We start from the raw sequence: 18,777 nt of genomic DNA, 5'->3' as shown, positions 1-18,777 counted from the left end.
TTATTACCTTGTACCCTTCAGTGCCACTGGCAGATTCTCATGAATGTGCACTCTAACTAAGTTTACTTAAAACTCACAATAAATAATGCACATATTTCCTTTATTTCTATTCAGTGTGGTTACACGCAAGGTGTATATTACTGCAAGAGTTTTTGCAAGGCCATAGGTGAAGCCAGTGATGGTGAAATATTCAGTAGCCACTAGGGGGCGCACTTACATTCACACCGTTAGGTTTTCCTCTGTAATTGATTTATATATAGAGTACTCTTGTTCAATACTGGTCAAATTCTAGCTTTTACAACACCAGGATACAACTGGGCTTTGAGTGCTGTCATATATGCGGTTTGCTTTTGCTTCAGCCTGAAGGCTGAACACCAATTGTGAAGGCTGATGTTACTCATGGTGTTGTACTCCGCTGAGGGAGAACCGCGGAGGGGACGAGTGTGAGTCAGCGTTGTGATTCATCTGTAATTGATGCGATGCTTCACAGGCGCAGAAACACACACTCGTCCGTGTTACTGATTAAGTCTGATCAATGAGAGCAGCTGGAGAGGAAGAGGAGGGGGTGATGGGAAGGTGGAGGAGAGGAACGCGCGCAGATCAATGGCGCTGCAGAGAAGGAAAACAAACAGGCAGTCGATGCTCTTAAAGAGCTTGTCTCCACGTTATTTACAGGTGAGAGCACCCAGGGCTGGAGCTGCAATGTGAAGGACCTTGATCTGTGGAGTGCAGCAGGTCACAGTGTTCCTCTGGGCCAAGTTGTTCACCCAGTTTGGAACTGTTGAACTCGCTGTGCTCTTGATGTTCTATCACAACTAAACAGACACATAGTTGATGACACCATCGGATGTTTTCTAAGAAGGCCGTCCTGAGATGTGCTCCTGCAGGAGCGTCAGCTGTCCGGTGAGCTATGCAGGCCCACTGAGAGAGCAGCAGGACGCTGAAGCAATGGAAAACCCTGACACGTCTGCAGAGGCGTCAGCTGGCAGCCCTTCTTAAAACAGCCCTGGCCCAACTATAGTCATTACACTTTCTCATAAGGGATGCCAGGTCTCATTGAAGAGTCGTGCAGCAGGGTTCTTCCTCTAGTTAAAAATAGCGGCTCCGTAATGGCGCTACTCTTGAAATGCCATTAGATCTACCAGTCATGGAGTTATGTAATCCGTGGTCAATTTGTCTGCATAAAAACATTTCATTATCATTTTTATCATTCAAATACAGTGGTGCCTCGGTTTTCGAACGAACCGGACTTCGAACATATCGCAATTCAAACAAAAAATTCGAGATTTTTTTTGCTTCTGATTTCGAATGAAAAAAAAAAAAGTGCACTGACCTACGACGCGCTTTGTTATTGTGTATAACGCAGCCTCTGTATGCAGACGTGTCCCGTTAGCTACATTTACTGGCTGTTTTTTCTTCATATTGAGGTGTAAAACCTTTCCTGTCTCCGCACTGGACCGTGGTAGAGTGTCACAGGGGAGGTGCTCGCTCTCTACACCTCCAGGGTTTGATGTCCTGTTGTGGGCTGGAGCTGGGACAGGGATGAGGCGAGTCTGGGACAGAGCGTGACTTGGTTTATGACTTTGTCACAGCCAAACTGCACAGAAGCGCACATTCAGAGCTGGACACGCACCGGGCACCTCTTCACTCGGCAACCCCTCCCACATGCAGCGGCCACACACATAGAGGAACAGCGCACCTGCAGCAGACACTCTACATTCACTCCTACAAAAGCCTATTTTAAGGCTTGGAACGCATTATTTCTTTTTCCATTAATTGTAATGGGAAAAATTGATTCTGATTTCGAACAATTTGCTTCTCGAACGGCCGTCTGGAAGTGATTTGTGGTTGAGAACTGAGATACCACTGTATCACTTTCAGGAGTCTTTGTAAAGGCCTGACTTAGAAGTGCTTATATTTTGGTAGAGGATTTTGAAGGTTGCTCACTGCTGCTGGAGCTCTTCTTCTACAGTGTGTTGCAGGGGATCTGTTATGATGCTGCCACCTGCAGCCACAGGGAGCTCACTGCCCTCAATGATGTTTAAAAAATGGGGTTGAATTATGTAGATTAAGTGGAAATGAGTGCAATTGATTCATAATGTGTACAAATAGCATGTTTATCATTGAGAGAAGGAAGCTAAAAAAATTGCAAGAACTCACTTTGGATTAAATTGAGTTAAAGGAAGCATAATTTTCAAAATTTATAAGTCATATTCCAGATTTACTTTTACTGTAATATACACTGTATAATAGTGCCAATTTTTATTTTCCGATCCTCCCTCTTGCTCCCTTCTTACGAGGGATCCTTAGAAAGCAAAAGGATTGAGGTTCTTTTGTTGTTGCACTTCATCTTCAGACTGATATACTCCGGCACTCAGTGAGGATCTAGGTCTGAATGGGGGGGTGGCTCATGGGGTCTAGAGAATCCGGCTGGCATTGAATTAACCACAGTCTTTACCATCGTCGGCTATGGCTCTGACTTGTAGATCCCTTATCTCCGTCTTGCTATTTAACAAGGAAAATAAATCTTCATTGTTAAATCATAAAACATCATGGTGCTTCGTCGCCATTTTGTTTGAGAAATTCCAAATACATTAACTCATAATGAGGATTGTCACTTGCTATTGAAGCTCAACAGCTGATATAAAAAGTTGTGTCCAAGATTTATCGTTTTGTCTAGACAGCTGACTTGCCACCACTGTTTAGCTTTATACAGTGACCTTTGTGAGAGGGTGAGAAAAGGAAAGCCTCTGAAAAATAGCCCCCCGCATTGAAATACAAAGCAATTGGATCCCAAACAAGAAGGTTTAATGAGGGCCTCATTTCAAGTGGACCAAAATAAAAAGGTTTCTCTGAAGTGGATATTGCTAGAGAAGGCACACCTTGAAAGCAATAAAATAATATTCACAGTTTCCCTTCACTTTCCTGTATCGCACCAGAAAGTGCACAAGTCGAAGAGCGGATCTTGAAAAAGTCTTCTGTAAGGATCACCCCAGTGGCGGTGTCGATGATGTCGGGTCAGGCGTTGTAGATCGGGATCACTCGGCTGATGTTCTGCATACAAATAGGACACCTGCGTTGGGTCAGAGACTCTGAGCAGTGGAAGCAGATGCAGACGTGTCCACAGTCCAGCAGGATACAGTTGCGAGGCTGACTGAGGCAGATCAAACAAGCGTTTTCAATCTCCTCCTCTGTCTCCGGTGCGTCAGGACCTCTGGCCGCATCAGTCTGTCTGCTCAGAAAGTCTCTGCGTGCTTGCTCCCTCTCCCTCTGAAGCTTGAGATGGCAGTAGTAACGCTGAGCCAGCCAGAGGAGGAGCACAGCCCCGGCTACGGCGGAGATAACCGCGAGAGACTTCCATCTCCCAGCAGCGATTGCCTGGCTCTCTCTCAGCGTGTCAAAGTCTGTGATGCTCAAGAAGTACTGCCATCCATTAGAAGGCGGTTCAAGGTTAATGGCACCATCTCTGTCCAGAACTAGCTTCCCGATACCCGTGAGCGTGGTCCCAACCTGAGAAGAAGATTTGCTGTGAAATACGCCTCCTCCTCATTGATCATCTCACACAAACCTTGAGCATTTCTTCTGTCTCCAGTTGTCCTTTCAGCTTCTCCCCGCTCAGGTACTGACCCAAAATGTCCCCCAGACCATAGTTACTTTGGTGGAACCTCTCGTAGGTGATCTCCATGTGCACGCCAGAGGATTGCAGGGGGTGAATGACCTTGATGCTGGTCTCATCTACGCCCATTAGAACGAAGGGCACTGCATTCTCCCTCAGGAACAAGACTCGCTCACTGTCCATCCTGGAACAATGCGCACACTGCTAAATCCCCCAGAGCACATGGGGGTCTGGCTTGGGTTTAGGCAGGTGTAAGATGGAGCACTCACCATGAGTGTGAAATCCCGTTCCACAACAGCCTGTGTTCTCTCAGCATGAACCTCTGCAACACTCCAACTGTATCTTTTTGGAACTGACTAGGCAGTGGCTCAGTGGTTGCCTGGACCGTACCTAAAAATGTAAATAAAAATACAGTTTTAAAAAGTATCTCCTTCCCTTCCAAAAGCTGATGTTTACCTTCAACCACAGCATACTGGAGACAATTTCCAGGAGACACTTTTAAAAGGTGCTTCAGGTTCCCATTGATGCTGAAGCGAGGAGCATCCTGAGGACAAAGAGAATAAAATTAGCTTTCAACACACAGAACACATAGTTAGACAGTAGTTAGTAGCTCTGAAATGAGTAGCTTTTGAAAACAACACAGCGAAATCTGAGCACACTTTGAAACAAGTAACAGACCTTAAAAGTAAGGATTCAAGTATAGACAAGTGCCACACCACTTTAGTGGTGGAGGCAGTTTGCATCAGTATGAGGAAGTCGGCTGTTCTCTTGGGCAGCAAGAAAAACACAAAGTCATGAGTCAGATTACTAACATCAAGTTTTTCCACTTCTTTGCGGCTCTTTCTGTACATATAGAAGCACATGCCGGAGAGTACGACGCTGGCTCCAAGACACACTGCCTCTACGATCTTCACCGGATATCCATCCATCCCCTGTGGCACTCGCTTCTCTGCCCTGTAGGGAAGATGAAACAGCAACAATACATAAATAAATACATGTTTGTTGTGTCTTGAAGACATTTAAATAAAAAAAAAAAAAGAAATGAAGCAGCCAAATATTTTATTGCCACCGAAAAATATTTTTTGTTTTTTTTTTTTGTTCTGTTTTATTTTTCAACACAATATTAATTTGAAAATCAATTAAGATTTGGAACTTTTCTTTTATTATTTTTTTTTTTCACTTTTTAATCCATGTGACTTATTATACAAACAAGGTTTTGTTTCCTAATCTTATGACATATTGTGTCTTGTGTATTGTGTCGCTTCAAATGTAACAGCCGTGTAATAACGTGCAATAAGCGGACACAATACGAACATTTTAATGACATTGTTGTCTCGTTTGAACAAGTGTCACATCATAACAAGCTTCCTTTTAAACGAACAAGCAAGAGCGCAGCTAGTGAACAGTCACTGAATGGATTGAGTCAAATAAACGCGCTTTTGTCTGAGTGACGCAAAAAAGCAGAGACTTTCTGCGGTGTCTATTCGAATGTCAGTCGACTTAGCTTGGCTACTTGGCTAGCGTTGACACACCAACAGCATGGTCGACAGTGACGTTTACAGTGTTGAGGTAAACTTACAGCGGGAGAAATTCAAGGTTGAGGAAGTCTACTTTTACAGCACAAGTGTTTATTTATCATTACTTTACCTGTCGGATGAACGTCCTGAAGGTGCTGTCAGGTTTAGGTGACAGAGATGTTACCCAGATGAAGATGGTCCTTAGTTGCCGAACGAGTTAAACAAAGTCATGTTTTAATATGCCCGCACATTTTGCTAAATTCTATCAACATAGCAACTAACAAGTAATATTGAAGTATTCCTTAATACAACCGAGCAGCGTTTTTGTTTTTTGTTTTTTTTACGACACACGGGGCAGTTTTACGGCACATTCTTAGCCGTATAACAGATTGAGATTATTTTTTTCAAACAAAATCAGTGGGTGCAATAAGTGTATGTTGGTCTTTAAAAGACAAGGAGGGAGGACAACTGTTTCACTCGAAAATGTGTATATTATCATACACTCTCTCTTCAAGTAACATCCTTGGACGGTCTAGTCACGTGGTTGGAACGACGACAGGAACGCTGTAAAGTGGCGCATGTCAGTTGCACGTCTCGACGTCAGCGAGATGGCCGGTGGAGTGGCAGCACGGAGAAAGCCGAGTGCTGCTTCCCCGTCCCCTCTGTGGGGGACACTGCACTCACTCTGGCAGGAGAAGCACTTGGTGCTGTTCAAGCCAGAGTACACGCTGCTGGTCGTCTCTCTGCTGTGGCTGTTGGAGATTGGGATCAATGTGTGGGTCGTGCAGAAAGTTGCATGTAAGTAGCCACCGGGCTAGTTAGCATGCTATCATGGCTCGCCGTTGTTGTCAACGTGTCTCAACGCTAAATAGCTAGCGTTAGCAGAAACACTTGTCAGCCACCTGTCAGAGGGAATTACTGTCCTTGCGTGGAGCAAACAAAATGCTCGACGGTGTGGAGCTTTCCGTTTGGTGCTTGTTGAACACCACTTTCACAGTTTCCTTAAAACCTTGTTTAAAGATTCGTGAAGTAAACCAGTGCATTCTATATTGCCAGTAAAAGTGAGATCCAACGTGTATTCTTGGGTTCAAAAGGAGCGTTGACAAACGCAAATGAAGTGCAGCCATTTGTTGTTGATTTACTCCACTGTCTTCCAGACACGGAAATTGACTGGAAGGCCTACATGGATGAGGTGGAGGGAGTCATCAATGGAACTTATGACTACACGCAGCTTAAAGGAGACACTGGCCCACTTGTGTAAGTGCTGGATCTGTGGTTCTCACTTGAATCGGTTCAGAGTGAAAGACAAACCTGTTGCTGCTGCAGGTATCCAGCTGGCTTCGTGTACATCTTCACGGCTCTCTACTACATGACCAGCTCCGGTGTAAACATCCGCCTGGGTCAATACATTTTCGCAGCGTTCTACCTCATCACCCTGCTGCTGGTGTTCCGCATCTACTACCGTACGAAGAAGGTTGGTGAATGAGAAACTATGTCTTTCCGCAAATTGTGGCCCCACATAACAGAGCAGGTCCTGTGCTCTGGTTTCCCTCGCAGGTCCCCCCTTATGTCTTCTTCTTCATGTGTTGTGCCTCCTATCGGATCCACTCCATCTACGTGCTGCGCCTCTTCAATGATCCGGTGGCAATGATGCTGTTGTTTGCTGCCGTCAACCTCTTCATGGATGGCCGCTGGACGATGGGCTGTGCTGTTTACAGGCAGGTTTGGGCTCATGACTATTTGCGGCTTCATACGGCATAGTACATATTCTTAGAATCAAAATCTGAACTCAAACAGTGGTGCTTTGAAGCGGTGGAAGTAGCGACAATATCAGAAAATAATGAGGGATTTGTCAATGCTTGTTTGTTTTTTTGAGAAAGAAGATCAGGTGCATATGAACAAATGAATTATTTTTATTCGATCCATATCATTGTGGATGAATGTTTACGTTGTGACATGTTGACATTGATTTAGTGAATCTACCTCCATCCTCTCTCCTGACAGTTTAGCAGTGTCTGTAAAAATGAACGTCCTCCTGTTCGCACCGGGGCTGCTGTTCCTGCTCCTGTCTGAGTTCGGATTAGCCCGGACGATCCCAAAACTCTCTCTGTGTGCAGGCATACAGGTAAAAAAAATATCTGAAAGAGAATTTGGGTTTCTTGACACCCCACTGTGCCTTAGTGTTCTCTGTTGAACGTACAGTCACAAGTTCCTTCTACTGTCTCTCAGCTTGTCTTGGGTCTCCCCTTCCTCTTGGAGAATCCGGTGGGTTACGTGAGCCGGGCCTTCGACCTCGGGCGGCAGTTCATGTTCAAGTGGACGGTCAACTGGCGCTTCCTTCCCGAATGGCTCTTCTTGAATCGATACTTCCACTTACTTCTCCTGGCAGCTCACCTGCTCACTTTGCTGCTGTTCGCCCTCAGATGCTGGAAAAGGTGACTGCTCCTGAACCACTATGAAACACACATTTCTAAAGTCTAAAAATATATTTTTCTGCTAAGGTCATGTGATGGCACCCTTGACCTGCTCAAGAATCCCACAAAAAGGAAGGTCCCCCCCCAGAAAAGTACTGTCGATGATATCCTTGCCTGCTGTAGCCGTTGTCTGTGACCAAACCTGAGCTATAACATGAGTCTGTTTTGATGATGGAAGCTTGGAGGCTGTGTTCCTCCGTTATCAGTTTAAGGCGTCCGGTAAAAATTCTTCCCGGCCAAAGCCTTATTTCGAGTCCCTCCTTAACAGAAACCCACAGATTGTCCTGGTCTTGTTTACGTCTAACTTCATTGGCATGTGCTTCAGTCGTTCGCTGCACTACCAGTTCTACGTTTGGTACTTCCACACTCTTCCCTTCCTGCTGTGGAGCGGAGGTGTGAAGAAGCTGGGCCATCTGCTGCGGTAAGTAGCACTGAGCAAAGTTCACAACACGACTGCTCGAGTCAAGTGAATCCTGAATCTTTCCTGCTTGTGTGAGTCAGGGTGTTGATCCTAGGCCTCATCGAGCTCTCGTGGAACACCTACCCTTCAACATGCAGCAGCTCGGCCGCCCTCCACGCCTGCCACTTCATCCTCCTCCTCTCCCTCTGGTTAGCGCCGCAACCTCCCGCAACAAAAGGGAGCACCACAGCCAAGGACAAAGGTCAATGAGCTCCAGTCAGGTGGGACTATCTGAACTGAAGAGCCGTGCCGAAGGTGCATCGGTTCAGCTCAAAGTGGAGGAGGTCTGAGCTCAAAAGACTCGGAGACTTGTGACAGGAAAGAATGTTAAGAGGTTGTTACAGAAGCTTTATTTCTCACGGGACACTCGAACCACTGCAGAGAAGAGTTGTTGCATTCTGGATTTTTCATAAAAAGACAATCATGGTTGTATTGTCATGTGACTTGTTTGTGTGACGGTAATTTTCCAAATCACAAGTACATTGATGTCAATAGTCGACTGAAACAGTTTTATATTAAAAAGTGTTATAATTTTACAATCTTTGGGGTCATTTTTCACTGTGCAATTTTTCAGAATTACTCCTGCTTCTTCTTCCCAGTGACTTTGCGTAAACATAGCTTCAGAAGTTTCACCGTCACAGTGGCGAGTAGCAGCACCACGACTGTGAGCAGCAGCAGAACGTCCAGACTGTGGTACTGAATCCAGTTGAGGTCATGTTGTGCAGATCTTAGGTGTTTGGCGCCTTTATGTCGCATCACGAATTCGGTCCAGTACACAGAGAGGTCGAGGGGATCCACAGGACGGTCTTTATGAAGAGCTGAAAGCCGTTGGATGTTTGTTTTATAGCTGGAAGACACGAGACTGAGGTCACAAAGGTGAACTAGGCCTGTTCTATAAAGCACCAGGTTGAATTTAGAGTCACCTGGGGTCATTTATAACTTGGTTTATCCCCTGGACCAGGTCCTCTGGCGTCAAAGAGAACATGTCCAGCACCACTCCAGCTCCTCTGCTCACCAGCCTCTGAGCATTGTCAGGCTGGTCAGCATTCAGTGGCAACATCACCATGGGGACGCCATGACAGATGCCCTCAAACAGACCATGTGACCCAGCGTGGGTGATAAATGCCCGGGCTCCAGGGTGCGCTGAGAAACAGAGGAACGTACGATGATATGACATCATGGCTGTTGCATACTTAAAGATAAAGCCTCTCACCTAGAAGATCATTCTGAGGCACCCACTTCATGAGCTTCACATTCTCAGGAACATTGTCTGGCACAGTCCCGGTGAATCTCCATATCACCTTTAAAAAAATATATATATAATAAATCCCATATGATAAAAAATAAAAGCAAAGCAATTCAATTAAATATTTTGATTTAAAAAAAAAAGATTTTAAATGTAAGTTAGTACTCAGGTACAAATTTAACATGAACATTTTTATTTAAAATGAAATAGTGAATTATTTCTAGATAAATATATACATGAAATTATGACAGTGGAAAATCATGGACAGCAATAGGAGTGTAAAATTCCAACAGATGTAATGGTAGTATTCTTGCAGTCACACGGAAGGCACAGCCTTCTCCTGAAGCAGCAATGAGGAGCGATGAGAACCAACCTTCTGTGGGATCTGTCTGAAGGCTTCCAGGAAGACTACAGTCAGATCCTCTGGCATCTCTGACACCATTGAGCCCAGAGTGAACACAATGAAGCCGTGCTCTCCGGACACCCAGGATTGTAGCTCCTGAAAAAAAAAACAAGTTTTATTCACAGATTTTGTTTTTTGTTGTGTTGAAAACATCTTTCGTTGTCTTTCACCTGGGGAAGAGGATTCCTGACGTTACAGTGGATGCCACCCACTGGAATAACGTTGGGCATCAGAGGGCGAGGAAACTCCAGAGTGAAGTCAAGTCTGTGAAGTCAATCCTTCCATGATGATTTGAATCTTTGCAGGGGAATTAACTTCATACCTGAGAAGCCAGATGTCAGACTCGGTCAACACCTCTGCAATTCCCACCTTCTCCCCCAGAAACTGAGCAGCAATGTTTTCAAAATGCCAGAAGAACAGCCTGCACAATAGAGGCTCGACAGCAGCCACCTGAAACCACAAAAAAACAAACAAGCCAGTGAACACTACATAAAATAAACACAATAGATTCAGTTTCTGGTTGCTTTAAATAAACCAACATTATTAGCTCATTCATCCAAATTACAGCAAACAACAACAAAATGTATTTCTATTTAGCTGTTTTTAACCATTAAAATCGAACCATGCTAAGCTGAAATGGTCAATAATAATGATGAAATAGCTGAGTACTGAATTTTCCACCATTATTAAATGACTACACTGCATTATTAGACTATTTCTGTTCTGCTCCTATTTATCGAATGTGATATCTTATTACCACAAGATGGAGTCAGTGACTTCCTCCTCTCACTGAGCGGGGTCAGGCTGGGTAACAAGCCCGGGTCATAAACTGGTATTTATCAGCGGTTTCAGTGCTCATAATCTAACATTTCATCAGTTCTTATAAACCATGTACAAGAGTTAATGGGACATAGGGTCATTGTTTACGACGAGGAGAGAGTAATGGCTGCAAACTTTTTCATTATTCCAAGGTCATGTCATCAAAGAGACACAAAACTTGTAAAACTTGTTTTGAAAATCGTAGTGTCATTTGAGATGTGGGTTGCGTAGGAATTGTGAGAACTGAGGACATGTAATTCTACAAACTTTCCCTTGGGATTAATAAAGTTTTTCTGATTCTGATTAATTTATTTTCTGCAGTGATCGACAGCAGTAGTTTTGACACAGAGGTGACTGAGTTGCAAAGCGTATAGGGGCATTTTTCAAGATGTACTGACCAACGTGTTGATGACTCTCTCCTTGAAGTTCATCCTGTCAGTGTATCCAGTGGCAAAGCGAGGCACATAAGAGGGAGGGGCGGGGCAGCCGGATGACTTCATGTCCAGGGCGCACGGAATGGCTCTGACTAAGTTGACAGTAGGAAGACCTGGAGGGGAGCAAACCTTTAGGTTCGAGGTTTAAGATAGATTTACTTTGCTTTAGTGGTCCTTCAGAAAAAAGAAGCTCAGACCTAGTTTCCGGGCTAGTAAAGGACCTGTGGGCACTATAGGGTCAGTCAGGACAGCATCGAACTCCTTCGGAGAAAAAGGTATATGATTGTTTTTTTTTTTTTAAAGGAGGAGAACAAAATCAAATTGGATCCCATGAGGGACTCACCTGCAGCGCCAGGTGAGAGATGAGGCTGCTGTTGTAGAGGAGACTCTCCGCTGTGGTGTGGAGAAAATTTCCAAACTTCTGAATCTGTTCCAACCTAGCACTGACCTTCTCGAACAGAGGCTTAGACGACGTATGCAAAGTGGTTTTAAGCGTTGACATCACAGAGTCTAAAAAGCTCGAGTCGTAGGGGACAGGAAACGTCAAAGTCTGGTAGTGGTCCCCAGGGCCCATGCGCATGCTGACCTCTGGCATCAACACAGTGACTTGGTGCCCACGGCGACCCAGCTCTTGTGCCACGGCTATGATGCCAACCCAGTGGCTCCCGTCCATGGGCACCACAAGAAGTTTTCCCAAAAATCCTGGAGAGGTTGTTTCTGTTCCACATACCTGTTGCAGCAGCAGCAAAACCAAACAGGCTGGCTTCCACATGTTTGTCCTGAGCTGCTTGGGAGGATCTGGAAAGACGGCACCTCCCCGTAGTGGATGTTAACTGATGTTTTCACAATGGGTGGCCAAAGTTCAGAACACTTTTCTTCTTCATGTCCATTTGTGTTTGCCTGCAAACGTTGATACTGCCACCTGCAGTTCAGGATTATAAAAAAAGTTGCATTGTGTCACTACTTGTATCAACAGATATAAAAATGTCATAGAACGTTTTACATCTAATGGTCATAAAAAAATAAAATAAATATATATTTTTAATAAAGAGGCCATCAAAAGCAGCGAAAGACATAAAATAAAAGGTGAAAAGAAGGGAATTTTGAAATATAAATTGATTCACACCAGATACGAACAACAACAAGTTGAGACATAAACGATTCAACTAGACAGTATCCGACTCGATTAAGTAGCAGACACTGAGAATTAGTCATTTTGTTTTCGAAGTTATAAAATCGGCCTGTATTTGAGTTGCGCGCCAGGGGGCGGTGTTGCAGTATAACCAAACCTCTCTCACACACAAGAAGAAGAAACAGACGGAGAGGCGCGGAAACAACTCACGAGCCAAGTTTTGTAAGTACAACGTTGAGCTAACGTCGCTAACACTAGAACACTGCGATGGAATCGAACTCAGTGTAAGTTGCGTTGTTCAGGATAATAGTACACGTCAAACGTCCCCCACCGATTCACATGTGTGTTGACGTTGAATATCGCCCAGTCCAAACGTATTACTACGTCAGGGACAACTGTAACTATATGCCTCATGCTGTGTTTTCACCTCATATCGGATGTAGACGAAATGTAAAACTAGCGTGAAGCCAACATGCTACATCTACATGCTGAGATTAGTTGTCTCTAAATTTATCGAGAGAATATATCGTGAAGAATCAAGTGGTCAGACAATATTTATTAGTTAATAATGTAACATTCTAAGATCCTGGTGAGTCATATAGTTTGTGGTTAATGGTAATACGTCCAATCGTGATTTGGTTAACTGACTTTCGACTCTAAAAACTGAAAGTTTGTACATGTAACTTGTAGAGAATGTGTTGGATATCGATCTAAATCACCGTGTTTTAAGTTTACTCTCTGGCCAGCCATCTAAGAGCATTCGAATGTGCTTCATTAATAACCATACCAACAATTTTCAACTGTAAAACGGGTCATAAAGTAGGGCTGTGTATTGGCAGGTATCATGCGATACGATACATATCTCGATACAGGAGTGGTGATACTGCGATACTGCAAGTTGAGCAATATATTTGAATAAGAGCCTATGTATTAAATATCAATATAGACAACTTAAAACATCAAGACAAGTCATGCAATGTATACGCAAAATTATGAATACAATATTGTGCAAAAGTATGTGCCAAATGTAAAAATGAATGTATGAATGAATGTAAAAAAACTTTTCCTGATTTAACAGAAATTTTTGGCAATATTTTGATATATAATAATATATCAGATTTAGCAAATATTTGTTACATTACATTTTAATGTTGTGGCCCATTGCTTCATCTGTATGTGTTAAAACTAAATGCTAAATCCTAATATTAAATCTAAATCTTAAATTTAAATCTAAATCTTAAATATCAGTTTTAAGGATTTAGAAGATCCCTTTCCTCGAAGTGGAGATTTAGACGCCCCCTTCTGCTAATATTTAGATTTAACATTTAGATTTAATATTAGCATTTAGATTCAACTAGTGGTGGGACTTTAATACATTAATTATGATTCATTAATTATAACATTATTATGATTAATAAATTACAACAGCAAAAAAAATATTTAATTGAACAGTTTGCTGTCCAGACAACAGGGAACCTTTGTGAGTGCAGGAGTTCCTGGTCCACTGATCACACTGATGCACAAGACACGTGGCAGCTAGGATGATAACAACAACAACAAACATGGAGGAATCCCTGAACAAAAGCAAAGAAAAGCATCTGTTTGCTTTTGTTCAGGGGTGTTTTTCACTACACAATGACCAGGGTTTCCACTACTCTGAATGTACTTGGAAGTTCCTGTAACATTGAAATTCTTATACAAATATTTTCAAGACATTAAAAGAGCTTTAGTTTAAATAAGGTGATATAAAAACTTGAATGTAGCCACCATCGTGATTTATTGTGCTATTGTCAAACTGATGCAAAACAAACATTTTGTTGTTTAAATGTATGTATGGGTCCATCATTAGATTCAGTAATATACCACATTCATTCAAATTGAAAAATGTGGCTTCTTATGTCAAATATTCTTATAACATTAATGTTTAGTGATTGATTTTTTTAAAATCAAATCCCAACCCTTACAGAGATGAAAAAATGGGACGTAACATAAAAGTACAGTGTATCAAAAGTAACAAATATTCGCTAAATCTGTGAAAATATTACCAATGATTTCTGCTAAATCAGGAAAAAAACGTGTGTCTTCATTGTTACATTCGGCGCTCCATACAAAGGTATTGTAATATTTGAGTGTATCGATATTTTCTTACACTCCTATCATTAGTCATCTTTGGTTATCGACTGTTCTCAGGTCAGCGGACGACAGTGGATGCGAAGCAGATGACTTTCATATGAACACGGTGACCCTTAAAGTGGAGTACTACAGGTGAAAAGATGGACCAGCTGGAAACACAGCAGATAAGATGATACTTCCACAAAACACCTGACCCGGGGGGCATCGCACTGGCTCTTGTTTCAGATCATATGAGTGCCAACTTAAGTGGCCCATCATGGTGAACACCAGACACTCTGGCAAATTAAAAAAGAACTTGAAGAAAACACAAAGGCAGGCGGTAAATTCAGAGGAGGGCGGCGCTGTTGACCTCTGGGAGCTCATCGGCTGCGATCAGGAGCTGCTGAGCGTCAGTGATGGAGTAAAGCAGTCAGATGAGGATTCTCGGTCCTCCATCAGCAGCTTTGCCTCTGGGCCGTCTCGCTCGTACCAGGACGCGGCGCCGTACCTGTGCTCATCCTGCCTGAAGCTCTATGAGAGGGCGAAGAAGATGAAGAAAATAAAGGACAAACTTTTAGACAACGGTAACTGCTTCTTTTGCTCAGAGGAACAATGTCTAAGGGAAGTTCGCAAGGAAGTGATGGCCATGGTTGTGTCATACGTTCTGCGACTGTGTTTTAGATCCTTGCTCCCTGTCATGTGACCAGTGGGTTCTTGGGAAGAAGTGGAGAGTGAGCCGACGGCCGAACACAGAGGGGTAGGTCTGTGTGATCTGATGCTAGAGAGGCTAGTTCTCACATCACTCTCTGTCACTCTGTCACGGCAGGAAGCTTCTGCAGGTTGTGTGTCGAATTACGACTCAATTTAAAAAACGGAGTCCCGAACAGAGCGGGCGGGAATCGGACTGTTCAAGGCCGCACCCTTTCCTGCAGAGGTGAGCTCCTGTTCCTGAACTGTCCTGGGTACATTTGTGCTGAAACTGACAGGGTGTATTTCTGTCAGAAACCTCCGCGTGAAACCTCGTTTTAAAAAGCAGAGGAATAAACGGAAAAGATCGAGACAAGGCGGCCAGGGTCCTCGCTCGGCCAAGCAGCAGCGTCTCCATGGCAACAGCAGGCAAAGGCTTCCCCCCAGCATCAACAGCACACAGAGCAATCGCACGCTTGATGGCAACTGCTCCGGGTTTTGGGATGGAGATGGCGATAGCGTGCTTGCAGAAGACTCACAATTGGAGAGCGAACCCATTGCCGTCTCCATGGCGACCCACCCGAACAGAGACTTGACAGGCAAGCAGGAGGAGCCACTGAAGCAGAGTGGGTTCAGAGATTTACTAGCTCAATTGTCCAACACCAGCACCATCATCAGAGAGAGAGAACCGTCAGAGAAAGTATGAACTCTGACCTGATCTGAGGTCCAATGCTGCTTTATTAAGGGATATTCTGTATGTTTTCATAGCAACTTTGCAGCTATCCTTTTTCATCCATGTTCATGTTCCGTTGTCAATGCGATATTTAATATCTAAATTACATTTAGAAGCCTTTAAATGGTTTTATTTAAAAGGATTGAGGAGATTTTAGTCAACAGCCTGCTTATGTTACTGACAATTTATGTTGTGCACCGTTGCTTTTGTTTTAAAATACCTGACCATAAGTTCTAATAAAGCACATCTGGACTGTATATTGACTGAAAGTAGGATCTTATTATATGACGTCCGATTTTTGCTCGACCAAAATATAAAGTTTGATTTGTGTTACGACTCATTTGTTAAGTTCATCTTCATTTGTTTACACCAGATAGCAGTGAAGGAAGAATGTGAGGCAGAAGATAAGAGGCTTGCGAGGGCTGCAGTTGAGATGTTGACTTTTGGGATCAGTGCAGGAGAGGATGGAGGCCTACACAAACACACTAACATTGTCAACCCAGGAAATGAATTGTTCATCCTTTTTGTGCATGAAACAGTGCATTTATCTTGGAGGAAGGAAAAGAATTGAACCAGCAACAAGGCCATGATGATGAAAGGTGCATTTGTGCGTCGATTTCTTGCTGCGTGACCTGAAAACCCTAAACTTTCATGTTGTATTTTTAAATGAATCTGAATGTTTCGTGGGGTGTAACTGCGTCCCTGACCGACGGGGATCGTGACCCCGACACTCACTTCGACACTCTTTCTCTGATCTCCTCCTGTATTGCCAATAAATCCTGATAATCACAACCCAGGGGTCTCAGGGCCAAAACAATCAGACACACAAGCCGTATCCTGTGAGAGATTCAGTATCAGCACCTGACGCCTGGAAAACAGGAAAAGCATTTCAGCGGCTGCAGATGTGTTTTCGGGGGGAGGAGAATGGGCCGAAGAAATATAAGACCCCGACTGAGAACCGTTCGCAGCAGAGCAAAGAAGGAGCCAACAGCGCCATGTCTTACTACGAGGTTGGTGCGTCTGTTCTGCTCTCTGGTGTCCTCAGGTGGTGCTGACTTCTCTTCTCTTCCCGACAGCACATTCTCGTCGACTTCAACGATACCGGCTCTGGATCTGGTTCTGGCTCTGGAGATTTGGGGGTGGACTTGGAGGAGCTTTGTGATGTGGACTATGTGGTGACTGCCGACCTTCAGCAGGTCTTCTTGCCGGTGGTCTACGCTCTGATCTTCACTCTGGGCATCACTGGGAATGGACTGGTGGTCATCGTGCTGGGCTGCCAGCGCAGGTGAGAGGACCAGGTCTTTGTTGTTATGGTGGAGAGGAGTTGAGTATGAGCAAACACCGAGAGGATGAATGACTAGATGTTGTTTCTCTTGATGTGACAACCTTGAGGTTGCTGAAGTTCGGTGCTTATGTCCACAGGTCCAAATGCAGCCTCACTGATCGCTATCGGCTCCATCTCTCAGCGGCAGACCTGCTCTTTGTTCTGGCTCTGCCATTCTGGGCTGTGGACGCTGCTCTGTCGGACTGGCGCTTCGGTGCTGCCACCTGTGTCGGAGTTCACGTGATCTACACGGTCAACCTCTACGGGAGCGTGTTGATCCTGGCCTTCATCAGTCTGGACCGATACCTGGCTGTGGTCAGGCCCACTGACACCAACACTGGAGGACTGAGGCAGCTGCTGGCTCACAGGCTGGTCTATGTGGGTGAGTGTCTTTCACCAACTCAAGACTAGTTCAAGAGACTACCGACAGCAAAATAACTGATTATTTCACCTGGAAAAGAAAACTTTGTATGAATGACTATAGGAACAAGGATGCTTTTGCAATTCTTAAACTATTTTTGAGAAAAATTGTTTTTTTTTTCACTAGTTTTAATATTAGTGTTGAAGCAACAGTACAAAAACGTTCTATTATTTAATATATATTGTGAAATGCACTTGCAATTGAATGCACTGAAACAAGTGAAATTAGAAAGAAATAAAGTTATATTTTAAATAGATAAGTAGTGGAAAAAAAAAATGATATCCGAAATTTAATCTGAAAAATAGGAGTAAATATTAAACATGTAAGCAAAGTCTGTTTTTTTATTAAGTTGGATCAAATTTTAAATATGTTTTAACAGTAAATAATATAATGATAATATAAATATTATTTAACAATTCAAACATGTTTTTGTCTTTGATATGGAGTTGAAAAGGCTTATAGTAAAAGGACTTAAGGACCACAATGTACAACATAGAAATGTGTTGTTATTCATGGATATCTATCTATGTAAAGTGTTATACATAAAAAAAAAGATTTGTGGTACAGGAATATAGAATTTAGATAATGAAAAAAAGTCTTCCTATTTAAAAGTTCAAGTCTGACCCGGTTCTGACCCATTGACTCCCTCGGTCCTCAGGTGCCTGGTTACCTGCTGCTCTGCTGGCAGTTCCCGACCTAGTATTCGCCAGAACTCAAGAGGGAGGTGAAGGTTCGACTCTGTGCCAGAGATTCTACCCGGCAAGCAACGCTCCCCTCTGGGTGGCAGTGTTTCACCTGCAGCTGGTTCTGGTGGGCCTTGTGATCCCGGGTCTGGTTCTCCTGGTGTGCTACTGTGTGATTGTCACCAGACTGACCCGGGGTCCTCTCGGGGGGCAAAGGCAGAAGAGACGGGCGGTCCGGACCACCATCGCTCTGGTGCTGTGCTTCTTCGTGTGCTGGCTGCCCTACGGAGCCGGCATCTCCGTGGACGCCCTGCTGCGGCTGGAGGTCCTGCCCCGCAGCTGCAGCCTGGAGTCGGTTCTGGGTGTGTGGCTGGCGGTGGCTGAGCCCATGGCCTTCTCACACTGCTGCCTGAACCCTCTGCTGTACGCCTTCCTCGGGGCCGGGTTCAAGAGTTCGGCCCGGCGGGCTCTGACCCTCAGTCGAGCCTCCAGTCTGAAAGTTTTACCACGGAGACGCACCGGGGCCTCAACCACCACTGAGTCCGAGTCCTCCAGCTTGCACTCCAGCTAGTGTTGGCTGACTGATATCTGAACTGTAGACAATGGTGTGTGTGTGTGTAAAGACTCATCATGTGATGTGTTGTGAGACAGTCTGCTGGTCCATGACTCGACCTCTGCATCATCATGGTTCTTCTTTTGTAAATATCCGTTTCACA

The 18,777-nt window shown here is 44.1% G+C and overlaps 5 protein-coding genes across 7 annotated transcripts; 3 read left to right on the top strand and 2 right to left on the bottom strand.

Annotated features, from left to right (window-relative positions):
* Window positions 1-2,800: 2,800 nt before the first annotated feature.
* On the bottom strand, window positions 2,801-5,479 carry mul1a (mitochondrial E3 ubiquitin protein ligase 1a). Its single transcript, XM_053883854.1, has 6 exons — window positions 5,264-5,479; window positions 4,429-4,570; window positions 4,073-4,160; window positions 3,886-4,006; window positions 3,569-3,800; window positions 2,801-3,510 (listed from the first exon to the last, which is right to left on the bottom strand). The coding sequence occupies exons 2-6, from the start codon at window positions 4,543-4,545 to the stop codon at window positions 3,019-3,021; spliced, it is 1,050 nt and encodes a 349-aa protein (XP_053739829.1). The 5' UTR covers window positions 4,546-4,570; window positions 5,264-5,479; the 3' UTR covers window positions 2,801-3,018.
* Window positions 4,981-8,625, top strand: alg3 (ALG3 alpha-1,3- mannosyltransferase). 2 transcript variants are annotated; one of them, XM_053883853.1, is made up of 9 exons: window positions 4,981-5,185; window positions 6,291-6,390; window positions 6,460-6,607; window positions 6,691-6,851; window positions 7,138-7,258; window positions 7,363-7,568; window positions 7,635-7,712; window positions 7,885-8,028; window positions 8,109-8,625. In XM_053883853.1, the coding sequence occupies exons 2-9, from the start codon at window positions 6,317-6,319 to the stop codon at window positions 8,275-8,277; spliced, it is 1,101 nt and encodes a 366-aa protein (XP_053739828.1). In that variant the 5' UTR covers window positions 4,981-5,185; window positions 6,291-6,316; the 3' UTR covers window positions 8,278-8,625. The 2 variants fall into 2 exon arrangements, with proteins under 2 accessions (XP_053739828.1, XP_053739827.1); XM_053883852.1 differs by lacking the exon at window positions 4,981-5,185 and adding an exon at window positions 5,245-5,931.
* On the bottom strand, window positions 8,407-11,823 carry LOC128769834 (UDP-glucuronosyltransferase 1A1-like). The gene is made up of 9 exons (XM_053883850.1): window positions 11,313-11,823; window positions 11,167-11,230; window positions 10,934-11,082; window positions 10,039-10,166; window positions 9,887-9,980; window positions 9,687-9,812; window positions 9,281-9,368; window positions 8,991-9,210; window positions 8,407-8,914 (listed from the first exon to the last, which is right to left on the bottom strand). Exons 1-9 carry the CDS (start codon window positions 11,739-11,741, stop codon window positions 8,644-8,646), a joined length of 1,569 nt encoding a protein of 522 aa, XP_053739825.1. The 5' UTR covers window positions 11,742-11,823; the 3' UTR covers window positions 8,407-8,643.
* A 445-nt stretch (window positions 11,824-12,268) lies between these two features.
* Window positions 12,269-15,881, top strand: si:ch211-227n13.3 (uncharacterized). Of its 2 annotated transcripts, XM_053882886.1 has the most exons (6): window positions 12,288-12,385; window positions 14,292-14,366; window positions 14,460-14,797; window positions 14,895-14,970; window positions 15,040-15,147; window positions 15,216-15,881. In XM_053882886.1, the coding sequence occupies exons 1-6, from the start codon at window positions 12,369-12,371 to the stop codon at window positions 15,604-15,606; spliced, it is 1,005 nt and encodes a 334-aa protein (XP_053738861.1). In that variant the 5' UTR covers window positions 12,288-12,368; the 3' UTR covers window positions 15,607-15,881. The 2 variants fall into 2 exon arrangements, with proteins under 2 accessions (XP_053738862.1, XP_053738861.1); XM_053882887.1 differs by having other exon boundaries at window positions 12,269-12,323; window positions 14,292-14,797; window positions 15,216-15,879.
* A 166-nt stretch (window positions 15,882-16,047) lies between these two features.
* Window positions 16,048-18,766, top strand: LOC128769299 (C-X-C chemokine receptor type 4-like). The gene is made up of 4 exons (XM_053882885.1): window positions 16,048-16,643; window positions 16,710-16,918; window positions 17,056-17,339; window positions 18,037-18,766. Exons 1-4 carry the CDS (start codon window positions 16,536-16,538, stop codon window positions 18,630-18,632), a joined length of 1,197 nt encoding a protein of 398 aa, XP_053738860.1. The 5' UTR covers window positions 16,048-16,535; the 3' UTR covers window positions 18,633-18,766.
* Window positions 18,767-18,777: the final 11 nt, after the last annotated feature.

This window comes from Synchiropus splendidus, chromosome 13, assembly GCF_027744825.2.
Source record: "Synchiropus splendidus isolate RoL2022-P1 chromosome 13, RoL_Sspl_1.0, whole genome shotgun sequence".
Taxonomy (NCBI): domain Eukaryota; kingdom Metazoa; phylum Chordata; class Actinopteri; order Syngnathiformes; family Callionymidae; genus Synchiropus; species Synchiropus splendidus.
Note: the sequence above shows the minus strand (reverse complement) of the source record. Positions and strands in the feature narration are given on the sequence as shown.

Excerpts from the sequence above, each read along its gene's own strand:
- LOC128769299 (XM_053882885.1), top strand. The coding sequence starts at position 16,536 with ATGTGTTTTCGGGGGGAGGAGAATGGGCCGAAGAAATATAAGACCCCG. Across the intron at positions 16,919-17,055 it reads GTGCTGGGCTGCCAGCGCAG|GTCCAAATGCAGCCTCACTG; the intron begins GTGAGAGGACCA and ends TTATGTCCACAG. Across the intron at positions 17,340-18,036 it reads TCACAGGCTGGTCTATGTGG|GTGCCTGGTTACCTGCTGCT; the intron begins GTGAGTGTCTTT and ends CTCGGTCCTCAG.
- alg3 (XM_053883852.1), top strand. The coding sequence starts at position 5,712 with ATGTCAGTTGCACGTCTCGACGTCAGCGAGATGGCCGGTGGAGTGGCA. Across the intron at positions 5,932-6,290 it reads GGTCGTGCAGAAAGTTGCAT|ACACGGAAATTGACTGGAAG; the intron begins GTAAGTAGCCAC and ends ACTGTCTTCCAG. Across the intron at positions 7,259-7,362 it reads CTCTGTGTGCAGGCATACAG|CTTGTCTTGGGTCTCCCCTT; the intron begins GTAAAAAAAATA and ends ACTGTCTCTCAG.
- mul1a (XM_053883854.1), bottom strand. The coding sequence starts at position 4,545 with ATGGATGGATATCCGGTGAAGATCGTAGAGGCAGTGTGTCTTGGAGCC. Across the intron at positions 4,161-4,428 it reads AAGAAGTGGAAAAACTTGAT|GATGCTCCTCGCTTCAGCAT; the intron begins GTTAGTAATCTG and ends CTTTGTCCTCAG. Across the intron at positions 3,801-3,885 it reads AACGGGATTTCACACTCATG|GATGGACAGTGAGCGAGTCT; the intron begins GTGAGTGCTCCA and ends GCATTGTTCCAG.
- si:ch211-227n13.3 (XM_053882886.1), top strand. Across the intron at positions 14,367-14,459 it reads CTTAAAGTGGAGTACTACAG|ATCATATGAGTGCCAACTTA; the intron begins GTGAAAAGATGG and ends CTCTTGTTTCAG. Across the intron at positions 15,148-15,215 it reads CCGCACCCTTTCCTGCAGAG|AAACCTCCGCGTGAAACCTC; the intron begins GTGAGCTCCTGT and ends TATTTCTGTCAG.
- LOC128769834 (XM_053883850.1), bottom strand. The coding sequence starts at position 11,741 with ATGTGGAAGCCAGCCTGTTTGGTTTTGCTGCTGCTGCAACAGGTATGT. Across the intron at positions 9,813-9,886 it reads TCAGGAATCCTCTTCCCCAG|GAGCTACAATCCTGGGTGTC; the intron begins GTGAAAGACAAC and ends TTTTTTTTTCAG. Across the intron at positions 9,369-9,686 it reads TCAGACAGATCCCACAGAAG|GTGATATGGAGATTCACCGG; the intron begins GTTGGTTCTCAT and ends ATTTTTTTAAAG.